Raw genomic sequence first — 23,249 nt, forward strand, 5'->3', positions numbered from 1 at the left:
GGAGGGGCATGGAATGTCGGCTGGGATGGGGGGGGGGAGGGCCCTGAGCCTCTCTGGTGGGGAAGGTGGGGTTCAGGCATTAGGGATGGTGTCCTCAGGAACCAGACCTGACAGTCTGTGAGTCCTCTTTTCTCTTTGATGGGGCTTGGGATTTAACCAATGAGGCCTTGGGGACCTGCTGGCCCCATCTGCTTATTCTGTAGACTGAGGTTGAGAGGGAGTTGGGCTCTTGTACAGTGGTCAATTCCCCGCATCCTTACACACTCACTGCAAGACAATCTCTCCCATGCCAGGTTCTCAGCTCTCCTTGCATTGCCCCAGCCAATGGCTGATGCATAGGCCTCAGGCTCTGAGTCCTCAGTGACCTGGAGGACTTCCGGGTCTGTGTCTGTCCTTGGGTGCCAGCCCTGGAGCCCACAGCACCTCATTACAATGATTGACAGAAGTCATACCCTCCCTCTGCCTCCCAGGTCTCACCTCTGCCTTCTCAGTTCCTGGACCTCACTTCCTCAGTGGGGAGCCTGTGCCTAGCTGTGAAGACCCGGTGGCAGCTTGTCGGGATCTGCCTGGCTGGACTAAGCACACAGTTGCCTGGCACAAGGGTCCTAGCTAACATCCTTCAGCCTGCCTCTGGTACACCTGCTCCAGGGGCCTGTGTGTGGCCTGTGCAGCTAATTCCCTGTGTCTTTCCTAGCAAGGCAGCTCCTTACCTCAGGAGCGCTCTTCTATCCATCCCATTGGGGCGGAGCCTCTCCCATACCTTACCCGATCAAACAGCTTCTTCATAGCGCCCAACTACAGTCTCTATTTTTACTGTGGCTATGCTGTCACTGTCCTGTGACTGTCTTGCCACAGCCAAACCGTCCCTCCTCTAGACCACTGCCTTACTCTAAGTAGCTGAGTGCTTTTGGGAGGATATTCCCTGAGCAGCTTGGTGCCTGGCCTGGCCTGGCTTCCATAGGCCTTCCATCCTCCTGTAGCACAAGGAATCACTTCTGCCTCCCCACCTCAGCCATATTGTTCCGAGTGAGGGATACCCCCAAAGCAACACATGTAGAGCCCACCGAGGTCCCCTGAGGGGCACAGGTTGGCAGGGTGGGACTGAACATCCTGTCTCTGGAAGTTTCCAATTAGAAGTTCCTGGGTACAGCTGAAGGCATTGTCAACTTGTAGTACTGCTCAGCTCCTGTCTTAGAGGACCTTACATTACAGCCTTACCTCTGTCCCCCAAGACTAGAAGCCCACCTACATCTGATGTTTGCCCACTACTGTCTCAGAGACATTTGGAAAACATTCCTGTCTTCACAGTGGGTGGGAGGTGGGACTTGATAGCATGATATTTCAGGGTTTGGGGTTTCTCACCCTGGTCTTCTCTGGTTTCCACCTCAGTGCCTGAACTGAGGTAAGGCCTGGGTCTGTCCACCAGAACTATGGTGCTGGAGCGTAAGGGAAAGAGGGCTTCTCTCAAGGGTGAAAGGCAAGCTCCTTCATGTTCATGGGAGATCTCTGTATCTCTCTGTGCCCTGACTCCAGGTGAGCGCTACGGGGCTCTACCTAATGGCTGTCTCACCCCTCCTGCAAGAGAACCATCTTCTAGAGGAACAGCCTTACTCATCTGAGGAGAGATCCTCTTATCCTTTACCCTCTAAAGGGCTCACAGCAGTCCAAAAAAACTGTCGCTTTTGGGATCACGTAGGAATGGCGGCCTCGCTTGTGGTTCAGTGAGACATACTGAGATGCCTGTGTTCAAAAAATGATTCAGAATTTCCAGAGAGAGACTGTAGAGTACCAAGCCAGCTGTGGGCCTAGCCCTGGCCAGCCCTGGTGACTTTCTGGCCATAGAGAAGTTGCCTATGTGTCCGGGTCAAGGGAGCTGGCGTGCTCACTCAGTCATGACACATTAGGCTATGGAGGTCACTGCACTAGTTCAGATCTGGGGTTTTGGTGACAGAGCCCCAGGGTGGCCCATCGAGGAAGCATGGTGATGTCTCCAGACAGGTGGGAGTCTGTACCCATGGTGGCATGGCTCTGTCAGCGGGATGCAAGAGCCAAAGGCCCGCTGTCTGGGAGCAGGTCCTTGTACAGGTTCTGCAGGCTGGCACCGCCATTGATCAACAAGCTCTCTGAAAGACAGTCTTACCAGAGTGCAGATCAAACTTGAGCTGTGGAGTCAAGATAGGCTCCATGTGCCCACAGGCTGTGTCAGTGTGGGAAACCCCTTTGCATGTGGATCTGCATCCTGATCTGCTTGTGGTGATGGCAGTGTTTACCATGTGACCCAGACACGAGGACAGAGGTGTGGGTGCTGTACAGGCTGCTCTGTCATTGTGACCGCTTCATTCTCGGTGCCCCATTTCAGACTCTGCACGTGGAGTCTGGTATCCACTATCCATTGCTGACTCACTGCATTATTCTTTCTGCATGGCTCTGATGTGGGCAGATGTGCTTGGGACCCAACCCTGCTCTCAGGGAGACTGCGATCTAGTGGGCGGTCCAGAGGCCAATAAGACAGTGTTTTGGCAACAAGGAAGGCGCCACAGAGATGAGCTGACCTATCCAGGAGCCAGCTGTTTCTCAGGGGAGATGGTACAGGGCTAACGCCTTGCTTTTCTCGCTGGCTTCTGCTGGATGGCCTCTTTAATAAAGCCAATGAAGTCACTGGGTCTTGGGAGCCCACGGTCCTATGCTTTTAGAAGCCCAGCCATCAAGATGACATTATTTGGTTGGTTGTCCCCTCATCCACCATATGGTTTCAGGAAGAACCGTACCTGGGCATCCTTCTTGCCCAGTGCTCTGCACAGGCCCAGCATGGTGGGGGTGCCTCCTGGCTAATGATGAGATAAGAAAGCAGGGGCTTGCGAAGGTCCCCAAGGAGTGACACAGGGCATGGGGAATAAGTCCTGGCCAGGAGGAGCAGGGCTGAAGCTGGGGTAAGGAGAGTGACCTTAGGGTCATACTTAGCACGGCAGAGTTATGTGATAGATTGACACAAGAGTTGGGGACAACCCATTGGCCAGTAGGCCAGACTTTGCTTCTGCAAGCTGGAGGGTTTTAGCCAAAGACCTGACTGACTCTTCCCTCTAGAACACTGGTTCCCAATCTGTCTGCCTGGCCTCACTGAGGGCTTGTCAGCAGTGTAGTCTTCTCCTTCCAATAGGCTCTGACTGGGTTGTATGTGGGGGTAGGCTGGGAATGGGGAGGTTCTTCCTGTGGGCCCAGCACTCATCCCTATCCCTTGAAGACCTGACCCTGATGGGGACCCTCCTGCCCCAAGCCCTATTTGCATCTGTTTAGGTCTCAGTCAGGGTGCATCCATCTGCCTTTCAGCCTTAGAACTGGCTGTAGCAGCTGTGAAGGAGCCAGCCACTGGCTTTCTCCATCTACCTACTGGCTGACCTCTGACCCTCCCCCAGCTCCCTTCCCTTTGAGATAAAAGCTGTTCTCCCTGGCATGGCGGTAATGCGTGGTCTCTCTTCACTGGGGGCATCTCAAGTCCATCTCTGTCATTAGCATCCTGCCTCAGGTTTGTATCTGTCACTGAGTTGGGCATAACAAGCAAGGTCTCTCATGCTCTGTCCTGTCACTCGGCAGGGAGTGGTGGAATGCATGTGTGGGGGCAGGGCAGGGGGAAGCAGAATGAAATAGAGAGGTTTAGAGGTGTGGGACTAGGTCCCCAGGGAACACAGGAGAGAAGACAGCCTACATATAACGCTAGGACTGCTCAGGGCTCCCCCTGCACCCATGGCGCCCAGAGGGTCCAGCAGACCACAGGAGGCTGTCTTCCTGCTCTTTGGTTTCTGTCTTCTTAGCACGGCCTTGTGACAGTGAGGCCCAATGAGGCCTTTGTTGATAGTGGCCTGGTTGTGCAGGGCCCATCCTACAGACCTTAGGGAGACAAACTACGATTAGAGGAGCCATCTTCTGGAGCAGCAAGGGATCTTGATTCTAGGGATTCTGGGAGCACCAGAGAACAGCTGCATGGACCTACAGAGGCTGGGATGTTTATGTGGTTGTTGGGAAAGCAGAATCCGACTTGGGGATCCACAGTCTGCAGAAGGAGACCTGGCAGGAGGTGGAGGACAGAAAAACCCAGGAGCGAGACCAAAGCCTGTGGGAGGACAGGTTTCCTGTCTATACTAAGTGACAACAGAGGTTTTTCCTTAAGTCAGAAGGCAGGAACAGGGGCTTCAAGATAAAAGCCTGTCCTGGCCTTCCTGCTCTTGCCCTAGCTGTGAGGTCCAGAGTTCCAGGAAGAAGGATTTTCACAAGAGGGGACGTTCACTCCCAGGAGAGGAGGTCGGTGGGAGTGTCATGTCTGTTCTGAGCATGCCTCAGAGAAGAACACAGCCAGGTCACACAGCTGGCGAACATCTGGGTCTGTACTCTTGCAGGTCACATGGTGGGTGGATATCTGGGTCTATGCCCTTTGTCTATGTGGGACTGAGCTCTGGGCGGTGTGTGATACAGTGGTCTGCAGTGTGCAGACCCTTCTGTGAAGAGTCCCCATAAACAGCAGCTAATACCCAGTGAGCCTGTCCTCCCCTGCCCCATGAACAAGCAGACAGGGCCACAGTGTCCGGCTGGAGGGACGGTGTGTGCCGTTAGAGACCTGGCAGCACACAGGCTCAACAGAGGGGAAGCCCCAGTTCAGATTTCAAAGGCTGCCCCAGAAAAAGTGACCCTTGGGCTAGAGCAGGCAGTGGGCAGGGTCTGAGGGGAACCGCTACACAAGGCAGCATGCCCTTTCTTCCAGCCTGTGAGACCCTAGGGGTAGAGATTGCTTCCTTGGAAGGGTCTAGATTATGAGATCCTGGCTGATCTCAGTAACCCGTGCTTAATTACACAGCTCAGCAGTCACAGCTGACCGAGGTCAGGCAAAGCCCTGGGACTCTCTCCTCACCATGGCCCTGCCTCAGGATGGATTCCCTGCTGCCATTCCACAGGCCTGGCACAGTGGGAACACTGAGGAGAAGCCTTTAAGTGCACACCTGCTCCGGGTTACACATGGCCAGACATCACACACAGGGCTCCTTCGGGGTCGTCTAGGGAACGCAGCCCCAACCCTGTCCCAAGCTAAAGGGAAAGAAGCTCAAGGATCGTGACCCTGGCTGGTGTCTGGGAAGCCAAGATGGAGGCCAGATCTGACTACAGAAGCTTGGCCAGAATGAACTGAAAGGAGGGAGGCCCGCCGTGATGTTGGACTTCTGTCTCACCACAGGGCCCATGCTGTAAGAACAGCTACACATCCTTACCAACAAGCTCCATCTTGGAGGAACCCAAGGCCCTTCTCCCTGCTCCCCTCCCCTCCCGCCACTTTGCCCATCTCAGTCTTGAGAGAGACTTGAGAGGCGGCCCGAAGTGGCGTACCCTGTCCCACATGCTCTGTTCAGGGGGACTTGGCTAGAGATGCGCAGAAGGCAAGCTGGAGGAGGGGGAACGGGCTGTGTCCTTTCCAGGGAGTCAGGCTGGGTTTGCTTGTTTCTACACTGGTGAAGACCAGTTTATATTGGGCTGGAGGAGGGTCATGCTGTTTTCTGGCATCTTCCATTTGTGGCATGTAGACATACACAGCCACTTGAGTGCTGGCAAGGCTGGGACTTGGTGAGCCGAAGCGTCAGGAGTCAGGCTTGGGCAGTGAGTGTAGTGGCAGAGGGTTCTGAGGTTCAGAAGGTTTGGGGGGGGGTACATGGGTCAAATCCTGAGGGGCAAGGAGCTGAGGAAAGAGGGAAAGATTGTGCCAGGGGAGATGGCTGTGCCCGCAGCCAAGCACTGGGTGGGGGGGATGGAGAGACAGGGAGGAGGAGGCTGGGTCTTTAGGGAAAGGAAGTGTGGCGGGATAGTGAGAAGCGGCCATGGGCCCAGGTAGGAACAGGGTATACCCCGAGAAGAGGGTATACCCCGAGAAGAGGGTATACCCTGAGAGGGCGGAAGTCAAGAAGCATCGGAGTGTCCAAGGTGCCCAGACCCACTAAAGCAGAGATGGAACATGAGACATGGGAGAAGAGGGCCCAAGGGCAGCTTCCCTTCCGTCTGTGAGTCTCTCTCCACAGCTATGCTTTCCCTCAGATGGCTGCCAGACCGCAGAGGGTCCTCTAGCCAGGCTTCTTCTCCAGCCCAGAAGTGCTGCTTCTGTGGCTCTGTGAAGCTCCTATCTTTCAAGCCTCAGTTTCTTTATCTGAGGTCAGCCAGAGGTCCCCTTCCTCTTTCCTTTGGTAACTCTGCCAGGACTGCACAGTCTACAAATTGACAGCCAAATCGCCATTGACTCCTATCAGCCCCAGATGTATGCTAACTGAACCAAGGGAGGGAAATGACTGAGGGCATGTGGAGTCAGTCTTGGTCACCTGGTCCTTTTCAACTGTGCCCAGTCTCCGGGGTGACACAGCTGCACTGAGGCCCAGGGGAAGTGCGAATGGGGACGCAAGAGCTGCCTCGCCAGACAGACCCTTCCTAAGTATGGCACTGGGTAGTGATGCGTATGTGACCCACTGAGGTGGGCAGCCCAGGACAAGAAGCTATACCCAGAGAGACAGCGGCCATCTAGATAAGTGCGTGTGGGGCTGGGAAAATGAGGGGCAGGTGTGGAGTTGCCGGCAGCTTGTGGGGAGAAGCCAGTGAGCGTCCAAAGCTAGATGCATGGGGCCTGAGATAGTGTGGCAGTGTGGGCCCCCTAAGTATTAGCCATTGCCACCTTTAGTTTGCCCTACCCTACAGTCCCCTTACCCCTTCCTGGACCTTTCACAATGCAGCAGACCTTGGGGTGCTGTCCTGCCTACCACAATCTTCAGCCTCCCGCTCCTTTGAGCCTGGTGGGATAAATGCGGGACACCCAAGCATGGGGACCTCAGGCCCTACTGGAGAAGTCTGCACTGGGAAGCCCCTCCCGGCAGGACATGCCCACAGATGAAGCCGCCCTCACTCACCCCCACCTCAGCTACTTTCTCAGGCACTAGAGGCCTTGGTGGGGGGAAGTGGGAGAGTGGGAGGGCAGAGACAGAAACTGGGAGACAGGGTTCGAGGAGGACAGGGCAGAGCCAAGGGCAGTGCTGGCTTCATCTTGCCTGCTCACCCCTCGCTCCTGGGTGTGTACTCTGGCCACCTATGCCAACAGCTGGCACTGTCAGAAGCTGCCCCGTGCCAACCGCTTTCCCCACATGGGTTTATATCATCTTCCTGACAGCTCTCGTGGGTATGCGATGTGCATTTCCCAGTGCAAAGATGTCTCCGAGCGAGCCAAGAAATATCCCTGGCAGATGTGTCTCATGGGCCCTCTTCTCTTCTCCAGATCCACGTACCTCTGGGCCATGCCTGTGCAATGGCTGCTGATGAAAAAGAATCACGGACACTGGGCTGGACCTAACTTCTGGCCATCGGTGGGAACATTTATGAAGAGGGCCTTTCAAGTACAGAGGGACAGGTAAGGCTTTGAGGGGGCTCCTATCCCTGTAAACCAAGACACCCCCTCTTAGACTAGGCCGTGTCCTATTTACTCTGACATCTGTAAGTCTCGAGCATCCATCCCTAGACAGACTCCAAGAGGAAGCAGGGAAATGTGTGCCTGAAAGGGATGGATGGGTGAGAGGCCCAGGGTCAGCTAAGGGTAGTGCAGGGGAGAAGTTTCTGAGCTCCCCTCTCTGGATCCTTATCCATCAACCATGCCAGTGCTGGCTCTCAGTGAAGTCTGGGCAGAGTGCAAGGCTGGAGTGACTGCCCTGGGGGATAGGCATCCTGCTCTCCTGAGGGCTCCCGCAGAACCCGGCTGGCTGGCTGGCTGTGGGTTCTGCCCCTTGGTGCCTTTGGGAGAACAGGCTAGAGCCTGGACACCTGCTGAGCTTCAAGTGTGCTCTGTGATTGGTGACTGGCTTTGGATTTGGTACCTGCAGGAGCCTGCCTGCTCTGTGTTTTGCCTTCCTTCTCAGGCCTTAGGGCCTGCACAGGTGATGTAGATTAGATGCCGCTGGGGTTGTAGAGGACCTAAGGAAGCAGCACTGTAGAGGAGGGGAAGATTTGGGCTTTCAGGGAAGGTGGGTACCACTGCAAAGGATTGGGTGGTGGGGAGGCATAGCTCATGCTGCCTCGTATGTCTCACATGTGCAAGTCTGGCTTTAGAGCTTCTACTATGGACAGGAAGACTGGGAATCTTGGGCTGGATCAGTGAGAGAACCACTGTGGGCTGTGCCTTAGCAGAGGGTCCTCAGCCTTGGCTGGACCGTCTGTTATAACCCAGAACCTATAAGACGAGAAGGCCATTGCTGACAGCATTGTGTTAAGGGACTCGTGCTGGGAGGCCTCCTTAGACGGTTTGGTCTGAAGGGACCCTAGCTGCTCCCAGCTCTCAGGAGGATTCTCTCCACACCCCCAAGAAGGATAAGGAACTTTCTTTCAACCTAGAACCCTGCTGTCCCACCAGGGATGGAGCCGCCTCTGTCCTGAGAAACCATTGTACCCTCTTTCTACTGTATGGTAATCACCATGGTCAACTGGCCTTTCTGTCCTGTCTGGTGCTGACAGGAGTGAGGTTCTGAGCTTGAAAAGCTATCATCACCTTCACATGAATGAAGCTACAGGCTTGTGCCAAGGCTGGGTCATTTCTAGTCTCTAAATTGGAAGCCTTGTAGTTAAAATAACACAGCTTGGGCAAAGAGGGCCTAAGAAGAAGCTGAGGGGTTTGGAGACCGACATGCTTTAGTCCTGTGTGTCACATCTCTGGATTTGTCTGTGTGTCCTGGCTCTGGCTCAAAACCACGAGAGTGATAACTAACTCGTAGGCATCTAAGGGATATGGCCTCTGTGGTCAGGGCACAGATTCTCTCTTGGGAAGTTCCTAGCTCTGACAGTTAGGGTGGGAAATGTGGTCTCCATCTTGCTCTTTTTTTTTTTTTTTTTTTTTTGTGGAGCCCACAGTGAGAAGCCACTGCCCGAGCGACGTATGACTCTGGGCTCCCACAGGAAAGGGAGTCTCTCTTAGCCTGAGAATCAGCCTGCTCTAGATGTGTAGAGAGCACAGAAGGCCAGGGGGAGAGGCAAGGTAGGAAGTAGGGGGGCACGCCATTCCCTCACCATCTCGTCCTGAGGGGTGCATCTTCTGTCTCCCGCTTTTCCCACTCCTCAGATAAACCCCATCCATAACGATGCACTGGAACCCACAGAGTCATCTTGGCGGTTACATGACAACAGGACATGTGGTCCTCACTTTAGTGAACCCCGAGTATGTAGTACCCTGGCCTTTGTTATCACCACCTTGGCCTTGTGCTCTGACGGAAGCTGGTCCAGTACAAGGTCAGAACACAACCTAAGGGGCCAGGTGGCTCGGGACCTGGCCCATCATGGAATTTCCTGTCCCTCCTCTTCCTCTCCTGCTGCCAGGTGCTTCCCCTTGGCCTGTCCTTCTTCCCTCCTCTTAGGATCTCAGAGGCCCAAGCCACCTCCAGCCTCAGACTCCCCCAAGGCAGTGTGCTGGCCTTCCCTCTCTGAGGCCAACACCATCACCGGCTTGACTCAATTCTAACTCCTCTCCCTGCCTGTCTGTCTTTCTACACATGACCTGTCTCTGAAGATGATGCCCTCTGGCAAGCATGAAACAAAGCAGGATGATCACATTACCTGGGGGCCGTCCTGCCTCACCGGGGGTTGCTACCAGCTAGAGTCTGAAGTCCTAGAGCATCCCCACTCCCTTCATAGGGGCCTCTTGCAGAGAGAAGTTCTGAGAAGTCATGTGCTTTCCAGCTGCGGCCTCCACACTAGTGTTACAAAAGGAGGTGACCTCTCTATGACCTTCATTCTCTGGCTTCCAGGACCCACATGGCCATGACCCCTAAGCGTGCTCAGCCGTGTAGGGTGATGAGTGACCTGGGACAAGCCAGGGAGCCTCAGTTTCCTTGTTTGAGAAGTAAGGACTCTTCTACCCATTCCTACAGCTGGAAGAGTTTATACGAGGCTCACAGTGCCACCGAGCAGGTTGGGACAACCCTGGAGGCTGTAGCTGTGCACAGGAGGTATAGGCAGCTGGCACAGCCTATAGGTCAGCCACCTAGAACAGGGACCCACTGATGGGTGGTGAAGGAGGGAATGCAGAGGCAGGACCCTGTGTCAAAAGTGGTCTCTCTCCATTGCTTTCTAGTAGCAGCCTGGCCAGGAGGTCACCAGAGAGCGAGGTCAGAGTTCCATGCTGTCCAGAACCCCTCCCGCCAGGGTCCCAGTGGCCACTGAGTCTCAGTGTGGCACGCTGACCCTCGTAGCCTAACACTGGTGTTGGTTTCTACATGAGCAGAGGAGGCTTATACACTTAGGCCATTAGACATGGGTGCTGGGCTCTTTGCTACAATATGCAAGCAAAGAAATCATCGTGTTTGATGGAGGGCAAACGGTTTTAAAAAGGAAAACGCGTTCCCATCTGCAGTAAGGCCTCCCCGCCTTCACATACAAACACATGGAGACCCCACACCATACACACAGATACACGGTCCACACTCACGCTCTCTCACATGCTAGCACATGGACAGGCTCACAAAGCAGCACACCTCCCCGCCAGCATCCGTACACTCACGCATCCGTGCCCAGTCTCTCACACTCCCCGAAGCTGGCGTGTCACAGGGGACCACATGCCGGGGACCCCCCCAGGCCAGCATTCCTTCACACTTACCCACACACCCAAAAGGGCAGGGAGAACAAAGGAAGAGGAAGAAAAGTGTTACCCATGAGGAGCCGCCGTTTCACCCGCTTGTCCACATCAGCTACTGACGTGGCATTGAACTGAGAGCGCTCAATTGCAGCCTCATCCTTCTCTAGAACACAAGTAAGGGACAAACACGGAGCCAGTGGTTAATGAGAGCCCACTTCCCGCGGCCCAAGACAGTCAGCCTCTTGGCGTGGCGCACACAAAGCTAACACAGCATGCCGGGCCAGCGTGGTGCCCTCGCCAAGGGCTAATCCCACGAACTTCCAGGCGGGTGTGCTCAGGGTAAGGCAGAGAGGTAGCAAGGGTGGGAGGGGCGGCATGCAGGTGAGGAAGGTGGCCGCGACACAGACCTGGGCACAGCGGGCCCACGGGGCCCACGTGCAGACAGGCAGGGTGGGCGGCTGAGGTCAGAGCAGGAAGCCCGTGTGGAGGACACGGAGGCAGACAGCATGCCATAGGCTCACAGAGAGAAGCGGTTACAGGTCCCTGTGGGCTCAGCACGTAGGACACGAAGCACAGGACAAGGGGACAGGTTTGCAAGATCTGGTGATGGATATACCTGCGACAGCAGATGCCCTGTTACGAGGATGCTGCCACTCATGCAAAATTAGGAACAAAACTCACAGAGAAGCATACACGTACATACATACACACGGAACGCTGGATCCCACTGGACAGACAGAAAAATCCAGGGATCTGGGCAGCACTGGTTGCCTGCTTGTCTAGAGGACCAGAGCTAAGCATTCAAGTGCTTGGCAAGGGGCTGTAGAGAAGGATCCGTCATTTTAGAAGCGTGCGGGAGGGAAACGCTCGGGCTGGCCAGGGAGCCTCCAGCCACTGGGTACAAAGCTGTGCCAGGACGCTTTGCTGGGCCTGGTGATGGGGAGCAAAGCGGGACAGGTTTCTCATCCTAGCCAGGAGTTGAAGCCACAGTGGCTGGAGCTGGTGGGTGGGGGATGGTGTCTAACAAGAGGGGACGGACAGGAAGTGTGTGGGGCTTGGGGAAAGAGATCCAGGCAGGGACTGTCACATGCAGCAGACATTAAAAATAAAAATAAAAATAAAAAGAAGAGACAGGGGTGAGTGAGGAAGAAACAGGCAGAAGGGTTAGACCCAGGCTGGAGTTCGCCTCCCAGCAGCTGTCTGTGCTGGTCCAGTGGCTGCAGGGCAGGCTCGACTGGACACAGGGAAATGGGGCAGACTGACGAGACAAAGGGGGAGACTGGAGTGTCTCAAGGGAGCTCTGGGCAGGACAGCCACGGGAGAGAGGTCAGAGGGCAGGAGGTTCTAGATGGGATCAGGCTGCAATAGAGACGCTGGTCTGAGATCTGCTTTGGCCTTTAATTTATTATTATTATTATTTGATTGGTTGGTTTGGTTTTGGCTTTTGGCTCTGAGAAATGATTAATGATTGTCAGTTGTCAGACAAGACAGGCAATCAGGGACCATCACGAGAGAAGCAGCGGGGATGAGGTAAAACGGAATCGGAATCGAGGATGGCTGTCTGAGAGAAGAGACCACACAGAGGAGGGGAGAGCCACCACAGGCAGCAGGATAGCCCCCAACCACAGACAGGCTATCCCAGGATAGCCTGGGATCCCTTCCCAGCCTAGCACCCAGCTTTCTGAGACACCAGGGAGCAGCGACAGGGGAAGGGATAAGACAGCAGCTTTGGGACACAGATACATACATGGGTTCACCCAACACCTTTGTATCACTCAAAAGCCCCTCAAGAAACACCCCTCAAATTAATCATAAGAAATGGGGCTTTATCAAAGAAGAATTAAGCATGATTCCTACCAACTCATGTTGGGTCCTAACAAGCAGACATTTTGGCTCCAAAGCCTAAACTATTTTCTCTTAGTTTTTTTTTTTTAAATCTTGCTATTATTTTTGAAAAGGAGGAAAAACCGTATTAGTAATCATTGCACAAAATAACCACAAATGTTCCAAGCTGCCCTTGGAACATGGGTCTGGAAGGAGGAAGTGGCCGAGTCTCACTCAGGACTCCAGGGAGCAAGCAGGTGATAGGACAGGAGCATTGCTGAGGAGAAGGGACTTCAGGAGGGTGAGGAAGTCCGAGGGCGAACCGGCCAGCTCAGAATGAGAAGCAGCCCAAGCACGCACGCCCCACGCAGGGTGCACACCTCTGCCCTCACAGTGACCCACGTGCTAGGAAACTCAGTTTCCACATGGCTGCCAACAGCGCCCAGACCTACAAGTGCTCACGCAGACTCAGTGCGACTGCCAAGGGTTTTCCACATCAGAAAATTCCAGTGCCTTAGGGACAGACGATACCCCCAGGCTGAAGCATACTGCCACAGACAATAGGGAGACCCAACCTAGATGTCCCTAGGGCACTTGGTCCCGTGGGACCAAGGGACCCAAGATAAATCCTCACAGAAGCTGCCCTTGGGATGCCTGCCACGCCCACTGGCCTTCTGGGCGCTTCCTCTTCTCATCTCCCTTCTCTTTCCTCCAGAACTGGGGGGGCCACACACGTGGTACCAGGTTATAGTGCCTACTTACCGATGCACGTCCGACCGTCCGCATGTAGGGCGTACTTCTGGTGGCAGCCACACATGGGGCCCGTGTCCGTGTCCTCGCAGCTGTGCTGACAGCCTCCATTTCCATAGTTACAGGTTACTAGTTAGTCCCAAAGTGTGTACACGTATGTATGAACAGAACAGCAACAGACATTGTTAGTTTACAGGCACTGGCTGTTTTTTTGGGGGGTGGGGGCGGGGTGGTAAAATAAGAGTTTGAGGTGGCTAGGGAAGACAGGTGGTATAGCAGAGACACATCTCTGTCCCTGAAACCCTTCAGGGTGTCAGGTAGGAACGCTGGTCCCTAGAGGTGAATGGGGGCGGGCCCAAGAGTACACTCTGGGCCTCATATGGGAGAAAGGGAGAGACCAGATACACAAGAAAGACACTTTAACCCTATTGGTCCCATTGGGGCAAATGCCTCTTAAAAACGTCAAGACATACAGGGTCAATTGTAGGGGAGATTACAGACGTGATTCAAAGTGATATTCATTTTCTTAGTTCTTACTATCTGCCCACTCTCTCTCCATTGCCTGTGTCTTGGGATGTCCTTATGGATACCCCCACCTCACCCCAGGGTCCTATGTCTTAAGCTCTGCTCACTCACAGCCCTGACCCTGAAACTCAGCAATGCCTAGATAGACAGAACTTAAGCAAATGAATGCTACGCGGGGTGTATGCTGAGAACGCCCTACATTATGTGGTCGGGGATGCCTGCGGCTGGAGGAGGTCTCCAGCAGCAGCTGCTCCCTGCATCCATGGAAAGGGACTGAGTGAGGAGCCCATCTGAAGGAGGAAAATGATTACGTTCAAGTTCATTTAAATGGAGACTGCCACTGTCTAGGGGAGGGAGACCGCCAGAAGAGGACAAGGATCAAAGTCAGATCTCTTCCCCGGGCTCTTGGAGAAAGTCTTGGAGACTCTCTCTGTTTTATTATTCGAGGTGGCCAAGATGGCTGTCACCTGAGTGCCAGGTCAGCATATCTCATAGAGACCTTGAGCGATTGCCCATACTCTGTCTCCACGCATTACCCATGTATGAAGTCAGTCTGAGGTCAGGCCTGATTAGAGGAGCATCGAATTCCAGATTTGAGAATTTGAGTTAGTCATGCCTATTAGGTAGATCTATTCAGAAGGCTGGGAAGGGAGAGAAGTCCCTGGATGTGACGTCATATGGGAATGGCTTCCACACACAGCGGAATAGACCTCTGCACTCACATTTCTCCTTAGGAAGGGATTATCAGGACCCCCTGGGCTTGCTTGTCCCAAGAGTCATTGGATCCTGGACCTTGGACAAATGTAGTCTCCATAGCAGGTAAGGACAAGACAAGACTGGCCGGACAGGCTATCTATCTGGCATCTCACACAATCTTCAGTAGCCAGAGCTTCTTGGTGGTGTCCTCCTCTTGACCCAACTTTCAGGGAAGTTAGATGGCCCACAGGATCTCCTTCATGAAGTCTGTCCTTTCTATGCTTAGGGATGGTGGTGACAGGCCCCGAGTTTCCCCAGCCTAGCATACTCTCATGGGACAGAAGCCCAGGGCTCAGGAGCAGGGCATAGATCCCAGGGGATGGGATAATCATAGGCTAGACATTATGTTTTTGTGTTTTGTTTTGTTTTAACTGAAAATTCTCTTTAGAGTGGGCACTGGGGGATCCTGGAACAAGGCATCAAGAGTACCACAGACAGTTCCTCTCCAGTTCTGAATGCTGGGCTCTGGGAAGACCAAGATGGATTAAAAAATGACATGAAGAGGACTCTGGACTCTGGAGGGTTAAGGGACTGGAGTATGGAGCCCTGCAGCCCCTCCACACCAGTCTAGAGGGTGTTGGGCTCCTGACCAACTCTAGAGTCTGAGGTCCTTGAAACACAAGTGAGTTCAGGGCTCACGAAGGTCTCTTCAGTCCTCTGTGCTGACCCTCATCTTCTGCCTTGTTTGAGGAAGGGTCTCTTCTTGTTTACCACTGTGTATACCATGGTAGCTGACCTGTGAGTTTCCAAACACTCTCCTGTCTCCTCTCATTTCACTATAGAAACACTGGGGTGGCAGGCACACACTTCTGTGAGTCTAGATTTACATGGGAGCTGGGGATTTGCTCTTCCAAGATATATTTTTTTTAAAAGACAAGATTTCTCTATATAGACCGGGCTGTTTTGGAATTTTCTCTGTAGAGCAGGCTAGCCTCAAACTCACTGGGGTTTACCTACCTCTGCCTCCTGAATGCTGGGATTAAAGATATGTATAACAACCTAGTTTGGGTTTTTTGGATTTGGTTTTTTCTGAGACAGGGTTTCTCTGTATAGCCCTGGCTGTCCTAGAACTCACTCTGTAGACCAGGCTGGCCTCAAACTCAGAAATCCACCTGCCTCTGCCTCCCAGAGTGCTGGGATTACAGGCTGCGCCACCACCACCCAGCCAGCCGACCACCCAGTTTTGTTTTGTTTTGTTTTGTTTGTTTTCCAAGTCATCTTTAGCCATGCCTTATACTAAGAAGGAACCAAAGCCAGACCTTCTGGGTCTCACCTTCCAGGAAGGCCTTAGGGTTTGTCCCAGCTCCTTAGACTTAGGCTTTCTATATCTTATCAGGAAGGGCAGGGCCTGGGGACCCATGGACCAGTACATGTTCTAGGCTAGACTTAGCCCTTTCCTGACCCTGTAGTGACTAGGGTAGGGGTCTTAGATTTCCATAGACTCTGGCTTGTCCCCAGTCCTTCCAGACAAGCCAGATACCCAGAGGAGCCTTGTGGGTAAGCCTCCTTGTGTGGCACATGTCTCAGATGGATTATAGCGGTAAACTGGTCCAGTGAGCTCTTTCTGGTGTTGGCATGAAGCAAGTCTTTAGAAACCATGCTTGTCTGCAGCCTGTGCCTGCTCCTGTCCTCACTTAGCACAAGGACCGGGAGATCTGGCGTCAGCTCCATCTGCTCTGAAAGTGCCCAGGTAGCATGTGTTTTTCTTTGAAGTTGGAAGAATCCATCTGTGGCTAGGGTCCAGGCTGCCTTGGTGACAGCCAACATGCATGCCTTGTGTGTTCCATGGGAAAGGCTGGCTCATATCCTGACCATAGGCAGATGCTGTTGAATGTTATCCTTGAATACAAGAGCCATATCTTCTTCATCAGAACAGATGCTTGCAATTCTGCCCCAGTTGCATGTGGTCCGAGGTGGTGATAGAACTTGTAGAAGATTGATGGTTAAGGAATGGAGTTGGGGGAGGGGCTCCTGTCTGTGGTTGTAGAGAAGTCATCACCCATGCTGCCACTTTGAAGTCACCCATGCTTTGTAAATAGCTCAGTAAACTCATTGGCTCCCCAGGTTGGACTTGGGTGGAATCATACTCCTGTCTGTTGGTATCTAGGGCGAGCGGGCATTTGCTCACATCTCTGTAGGAAAAGTTCACAAGACGCTGGGGATGAAGAAAGTGTCTTCATATTGGGAGATGGGTAGATAGCACTGGGGGCTGAAGCTTGAGCCTCTGGGGACAAGGAGAACAGTGGGTGCTCGTGGGGCTCCAGGGCCTTGGTAACTGTTCAGGGCAAGGTGACCCAAAAGAGCTGCAGTGTCTGGGGATGGTGGTCCAGCTGGCTTCTGGCCAGAATGGAGGGCTAAAGGAAAGCTGTGGCCTTTACAGTGGTGTCCGTCAGCTCAGAAGCTGAAACCCAGGCAGCCGGGAGCACATCCTTCAGGAGTCAGAAGCAGCCTCCTCTGGCCTATTTCTGTAATCCCAGCACGAGACTGATGAAACCTGGTTCCGCTGAGTTGGAAGTAGTTTCTGAAGTCCCCTCAGTCCTCAGCACACACAGGACAAATGAAACCCAGCCTGGGTATCCCCATGGCCAGTGAGCAGAGCCTGCAGCCCACTGCCTTTCCACAAAGCTGTTGGCAGGGTGTGTGGCATCTGATGCTGTGGAAGCCTTTGAATGTCTTGAGCTCCTGTTTCCTTTCTTAATTCCATTCCTACAAGGGCTGGATGCCCATGTCAAGAGGTTGGACTAGGAGTGGGTGTGGTGGAGCACACCTTTAATCCTAGCACTCTGGAGGCAGAGGCAGATGGATCTCTATGAATTCCTGGCCAGCCTGGTCTACATAGCAAGTTCTGGGACACAGTGAAACCCTGTCCCCATAAAATCTCCAGTAAAAAGAGGCTGTACTATGTTGAGTCCTGGGGACAGGTTTCCTCCAGGCAGGCAAGCAGACCTAAAAATGGCACCTCTGGCCTGTTGCTTTCTTCACAGAGGGGGCTCATGGCTGGGCTCAGCCCTGTGGAGGTCCCTGAGTTCTGCTATTGATTGACTGTTTTTGAGACATGGTCTCATGTAGCACAGGCTGGCATTAAACTCTCTATATAGCTGGGGGTGACTTTGACTTCTCTTCCTGTCTCTACCTCCCAGTGCTAGGGTGACAGGTATGCACCATCTGGTTTATGTGGTGCTGAGGGTGGAGGGAACCTGGACAAGGCAAGCTCTCTAGCATCTGAACTACTTGGGTCCTGACCTTTGAACCTGGGAAACTGTCAGCACCAGGCCTGCTTCCTCCCCCACCCCCATCCACCCTCCTTTACTTCTTTATACTCTTCTGTCACCGAAGGCTTTTCAGGCTGATGGACAAAGTAAAGTTTTAAAAATTCTGAGCCACAGCCCCCTCCTCCCTCAGGAGAGTTTGACTTCAGGGCTCTACTGATGGTCCAAGCCAGTGCCTGGGGCTGTGCTGATGGTGTCACACCAGGTATAGAAAACTCCAAACTGGGAAGTTATGACCCACCCTCCAACTTCCCAGAGCCCCTCAGCAGACTCCGTCCTCCACCTACCCCAGGGTGCTGAGATCCCTCCCTGACCAATGCCCAGCACCCTGGACAGACCCGCCACCACAAAGCAATGGTAGGAGACGCATGGGGGTGTCTGACCCATTTGCCCCCGTCTACCTACGTGTGCAGTCCTTCTGGTTTTGGGCAAGGTCAAAGCCGGGCCTGCAGTCACAGGCTACCCCACCTTTGGGCGTCTCCCGGCAGATGTGGGCACAGCCATGGTCTTTGTTCATGCAGTTCATACCCTCTGAGAAGAGAGACAGACAAGACAGAGGTTGGAGACCAGCAGAAGCAGAAGAGAGAAAGCCTCAGGCTGTGCGGCAATGACTTGTGCAGTGGTGGGTGCGTTTGGTCAGTAACGGAAGGCAGCACTCACATGTGTGTGTGCGCGCGCGTGCGCGTGTGTATACACAAACGCACTCAGCCCCAGGTGCGTTCTGCCACAGCGTCGGGGTCCTGTAAGGTACAGTCTAAATGACCTCTCTGAGCCCATAGGCACACAGCTCCTGCCTGACATCAGATTGCAGGCTTAGGTGTGTAACATCGGCCGGGACCGTTTGGCCTCTCCTCGGCCGCCGATGGCTCCATGATATCTTTGTATCCTCTAAGTAAGCTCTGTTTCCTCCCTGTCTGCCTGGAGTGACTTGAACCTCCTTATGATGACCCCAGTTGATGTTTATCTTCTTGGCGATTTGTGAGGAGTTTCCAGAATTTATGAGGTCTGGGGGTCAAGTGAGGGGTTGCAGGTCACAAGCCCATCAAGAGGCCACAGGCAGATCAAAGGGCAGAGAGCCACTGTGTGCTGCACCCCGGCTCTGGGACCTGATGTCACCTCCAGCTGAAAGAACTCGGTGAGTGAAGCTGTCTGGGAGAGGGAGGAAACCCCTGAGGTGGTAACCTCTCTTCCTCAGGGGCCACACTGGATCCTTGTACAAGGCAAAAGAGTATAATTGTGACCCTGTGGGCTGTACACGGGCCCTTAGTAACTCAGACATGTTTCAAAAGATAAGTCTCTGGCAGTTAGTTATACTGTAGACCAAAAAAGTCTTGGGCTGGAGGTATGCATCAGCAGTAGAGTGCTTTGGTTAGCATGGTGGCAGCCATGGGGTCTTTCCCAGCACCAGGATAAGGTGAAGAAAAAAAAAAGGCAGTCTAAAGTTAATTCACAAATGGAAATGAACTACAGCTGCATTTTGTTCAACACCTGACTTATCATGCTTTCTTCTTCTCCCTCCCTTTGGTTTGCTCATCAGTTCAAGCCAAGCTGCTATACCAGTGCAAAGATAGACTGACCTACTGACCTACTGACCCATAACAGACAGGCAAAACACCCAATGCACCAAAGGAAGTCACACTACTCCTTTCCTCAGTTTCCAACAGCACCCAAGCCTGATGGCAGTGACAGAGGTGTGATGGCCCCTGTTCAATAGTCACTGGGAGGGAGATGACCTGTGGCCATGGCCTATTTCTGTACAAACACTCGCACCTCAGCTGGTCCCCACTAACCAGGGTTGCTCCTGAGCCAATATGAGCCAATCCTGGCATGCAGCTTCATTGGAAAGCCCATGTGGGCTCAAGGAGGTGTGGGCATTAGTCTGACTTCTCCATAAACCATGTGCTTTCATGTCTCCGAGCCTTACCTGTAAACATGTATGATACCACCAGGCAGTGGTGGTGCACGCCTTTAATCCCAGCACTTGGGAGGCAGAGGAAGGTGGATTTTCAGAGTTCAAGGCCAGCCTGGTCTATGGAGTGAGTTCCAGGACAGCCAGGGCTACACAGAGAACAGCCAGGAAGATGCCCAGTGCTTGGCTGGCATTCAACAGTCCAAGTACCTCTGTGGATCCTGGCCTGCTTTTGCAGATCTGTGAGAGGCAACTCCCTGATGAGTGTTACAGGTAGATACAGAGGTGGCTTCAGGATAGGACCATCCTCAGCCATCCAAACACTTTTAGTTTCCTGGGATACCCTGCCCGGCAAGAGTCTGGCTACCAAGCAACCTCCTTGACTCATGGTGGGAACTCTCAGCAGGCAGCTCACAGCTTAGGTCACACTTACCCCTCACTAATGTGGTTGCTCCTGTAGCTCTCCAGTGGTTCAGCTGTGACCTGACTGTTGGTCCCCTGTCCCCATCTACATCCTCCTGAGGTCAACAGTCCCACACTGCCTGCAGTGTCCTTTAGCTTCTCCTTCCTAGTTCCTTCCTCCTGTCTTCCATAACTGATTTCCTAAGGCTACCTCTGAGTCCATCAATTACACATTCTTGAACCCCAGGCCTCAATGATTTTGCAGAGCTGCCCCGAGCTAACCCAGATCAACGCCCCAACAAACCTGGCTTATCTTCCCAGGCAGGAAAGAGCCTATAGGCTCTGTTTAGCTCAGCTTGTTTGAGGTGAAGAAAGGGAGATTGAGTTTCCATTTCTAGTCAAAGAATTGCAACTTCTGAGAAGCCCCACACACCACCAGGCAACCATGGATTTATCCCCAGGGAACTGATGTACCCCTGAACCCTGGACCACAGAATGCAATTCTTTAGAAACGGCCATGCCTTCTCCTCCTGAGGATCTGTCATCATCAAGTTTTTCCTTTCCAGTGTCCAGAGCCAAGGGGTCAGACCCTGGAGAAGTCTGGGACAGTGGTCCTACACCACTGTGGTTGCTGCAGCCAATGGTCAGCAGTGTGGCTGCAGGAAGGGACAAGGGAGCCTCAGAGCTGGTCTCAAGGGTGCAGCCAGAAGATTCCAAAAGTTTCCTCTTAGTCTGTTCCACAATTGGTGTGTGTGTGTGTATGTTTGTGTTTGTTTGTGCGTGTGTGTGTTTTGTGTGTGCATGAGCTAGTACACACATGTGAAAGGCCTCTGTCCCCCACTGTAACCTTGAGGCAAAGCCAAGGCTCCTGAGTTTAGTTTCTTATCTCAGCCCCCATACCAAGCCGTACAGTTATAATCTTTGTTTTTAAAAGTTACAGCTTAAAACTTACCACATGCAAACATAATGATTTTCACCAAAAACTGTATTTTCTAAGTCAAGGAGAATGTGGGCCCAAGAGGCTCGAGTTTGCAACAGGCACATGATGCACACTAGGCGCCAGCCACTCTTGTCTCGTGAATGTGGCTTGGACTCCAGATTGGAAGCTGCTCCCAAGCTCCCATGGCCTCTGCCGGGCTGCTCTAGCAACTTTGGCTATAGATGGCCACCCCACCGACCTAGGCACCCTCAAGCATAGGCCCTAGCTCCTCATTCTGAGGCCATGCATACTCAGCCCCAGGCCCAGGGCCCAGTTGCTGTGCTTCTGTGACTCGGGACTGTAGGCCTTGCTTATCGGTCCTCCTGCAGATCTCTACCTGGACCATGTCTGCTGCTCCCTAGAGGGTTTCAAATCACAAGTTTTCCAACACACCTCCCTAGGTGTAGGTATGCGAGCCACATGTGCCAAGTTCCGAGAAAGCCTGCTTGTTTCCCGCTACAGAGGAGTTGCAAGAATTACAGTCATTCCCGGAAGTCCTGGTTTTCACATGCCTGGTGCCCGCCAGCTCAGGCCGCCCGCCAGCTCGAAGCTAATCTGATCTGACCCATCCAAATCCAATTATGCTCTGCAAACTTGGGCTGAGTGTCTCCTTAGTGCTAGGCCAGGCGGGATGCAATGGGGGAGACAGGGCCCTTAGCTGCCACATCGATCGCCAGGTCCAAAAGGAACTCGCACATGCTATGGGCAGCTTACCATATATCCCAGGCTCAGCTCCTCCTGTTGGGCAGAATTAGAAGGCCATGGGTCTTGCTTCCAAAGTGGGACAAGTGACTATGAAGCTGTCCCTGGACCTCAACCCAGGCAGGAGGAAGCCACGAGAAGCTGTGACCGGAGGGGTGAAGTGCACATGTCAGGGGGACCTCCACATGCTTTAGAGGGACAGGGTTTCAAGCCAGGACCTAGGGGAAAGCTGTCACAGAACCCTGAGAGGGATGAAGAAGCAATAGGGAGGGTGGGGGCTTATTAGGGACATCTTCTATAGCCTCTTTCTAGAGCAACAGCTCTCAGCCTGTGGGTCATAATGCCTTTGGGGGCTATATATTAGGTATTCTGTGTATTGGATATTTATATAGCAGTAGCAAAATTATAGTTACAAAGTAGCAACAAAATAATTTTATAACTGGAGGTCACTGCAACATGAAGAAATGTGTTGAAGGGTCGCAGTATTAGAAAGGTTGAGAACCCCTGTCCTAGAGTTCTCTGGAGGATGAGATGCGTGGACCAAAGCCCCCACTAGGCTGCATTTGCCCTTTACAAGTCTGAGAAGGGGGCATGCCCACTTTACACACCACCCGTGGAAGTGGGCCGGTGTGGTGGAAGACATGTCCGGCCACATCTGGCCCAGTGCCTCTTTCGAGCGTCTTCCCTGGATCCTTTGAGAGGCCCGATGGTGCCTTCCCACCAGGGACTCTTCCCATAGGGCAGCTGTCAGGCTAGGAGATGGTCCCATGTGTAGAGACATGATGGTGCCCTGCCTGCGATACATGCATGTCACATTCACCCAACTCGGGGTCTGGCACCTTTGTCCCACTTAGAGTTGGAATGTGCGCCTCCCAAGGGTCATTGCTATGGCAACTTCATCAATAATATCACTTTCTCAGTTCTTGTCCCTCAAGCACAGAGAGAACAATGGCCGTGCCCCACCCCCTTCCCCAGCCCCCACCAACTTGGGAGGAAGGATTTTCTCTCCCTTTGCTTCCTCAACAGAGAGTAAACGTGCCAAGAAAGACGCTGGGACTGCAGGTGGCTTCCACAGCCCACAACTACCTCAGCCTATTAGGGAAGAGGAAACCTAGCTTGTGGACTTGGGAAGAACCCCCGAGAGGCCAGGTGAACGGAGTACAGGGCTGCTCTGGGGAGGGGAGAGGACGATGAGGACCCCTGGGGTGCCTGCCTCAGGGCCATATTTTGTGCCAACCTCCAGACATGTCATCTTGTTAACACCCCCGGTCAGCCTTAGAGGAATGTAAGCTGAGGTACCAATGCCCTTCTGAGACAGGAGCATTCCCTAACAGGTATAACAGTAACTGAAAATGGACTGTGGGGTCAAAAGTCTACTGCCACATGATTCAAGCTTTCATAGGAAAAGTGTGTGTGCGTGTGTGTGTGGTGTGCGTGAAAGTTGTCCTCACCTATAGCCCTTTCGCCTGCTTTTGCACAAATCTAGATTTAGATGGGCCCTGGCAATTGCTG

The 23,249-nt window shown here is 53.2% G+C and overlaps 1 protein-coding gene and 1 long non-coding RNA gene across 3 annotated transcripts in view; one reads left to right on the forward strand and one right to left on the reverse strand.

Moving 5' to 3' along the window:
- Scube1 (signal peptide, CUB domain and EGF like domain containing 1) overlaps positions 1-23,249 on the reverse strand; it is a 121,812-nt gene that overhangs the window by 39,294 nt on the left and 59,269 nt on the right. The window contains exons 5-7 of one of the 2 annotated variants that reach the window (XM_052161693.1): positions 18,151-18,276; positions 13,208-13,324; positions 10,695-10,784 (exon numbers count right to left, since the gene is read on the reverse strand). In XM_052161693.1, coding sequence (XP_052017653.1) covers positions 10,695-10,784; positions 13,208-13,324; positions 18,151-18,276 — 333 coding nt within the window. The remainder of the gene's footprint in view (positions 1-10,694; positions 10,785-13,207; positions 13,325-18,150; positions 18,277-23,249) is intronic. The other variant, XM_052161694.1, reaches the window with a different exon arrangement.
- LOC127668191 (uncharacterized) lies at positions 6,218-15,476 on the forward strand. Its single transcript, XR_007974023.1, has 4 exons — positions 6,218-6,548; positions 7,286-7,417; positions 14,455-14,539; positions 14,865-15,476. It is a non-coding gene; the product is annotated as an uncharacterized LOC127668191 (long non-coding RNA).

Source organism: Apodemus sylvaticus, chromosome 17 (assembly GCF_947179515.1).
Source record: "Apodemus sylvaticus chromosome 17, mApoSyl1.1, whole genome shotgun sequence".
Lineage (NCBI taxonomy): Eukaryota > Metazoa > Chordata > Mammalia > Rodentia > Muridae > Apodemus > Apodemus sylvaticus.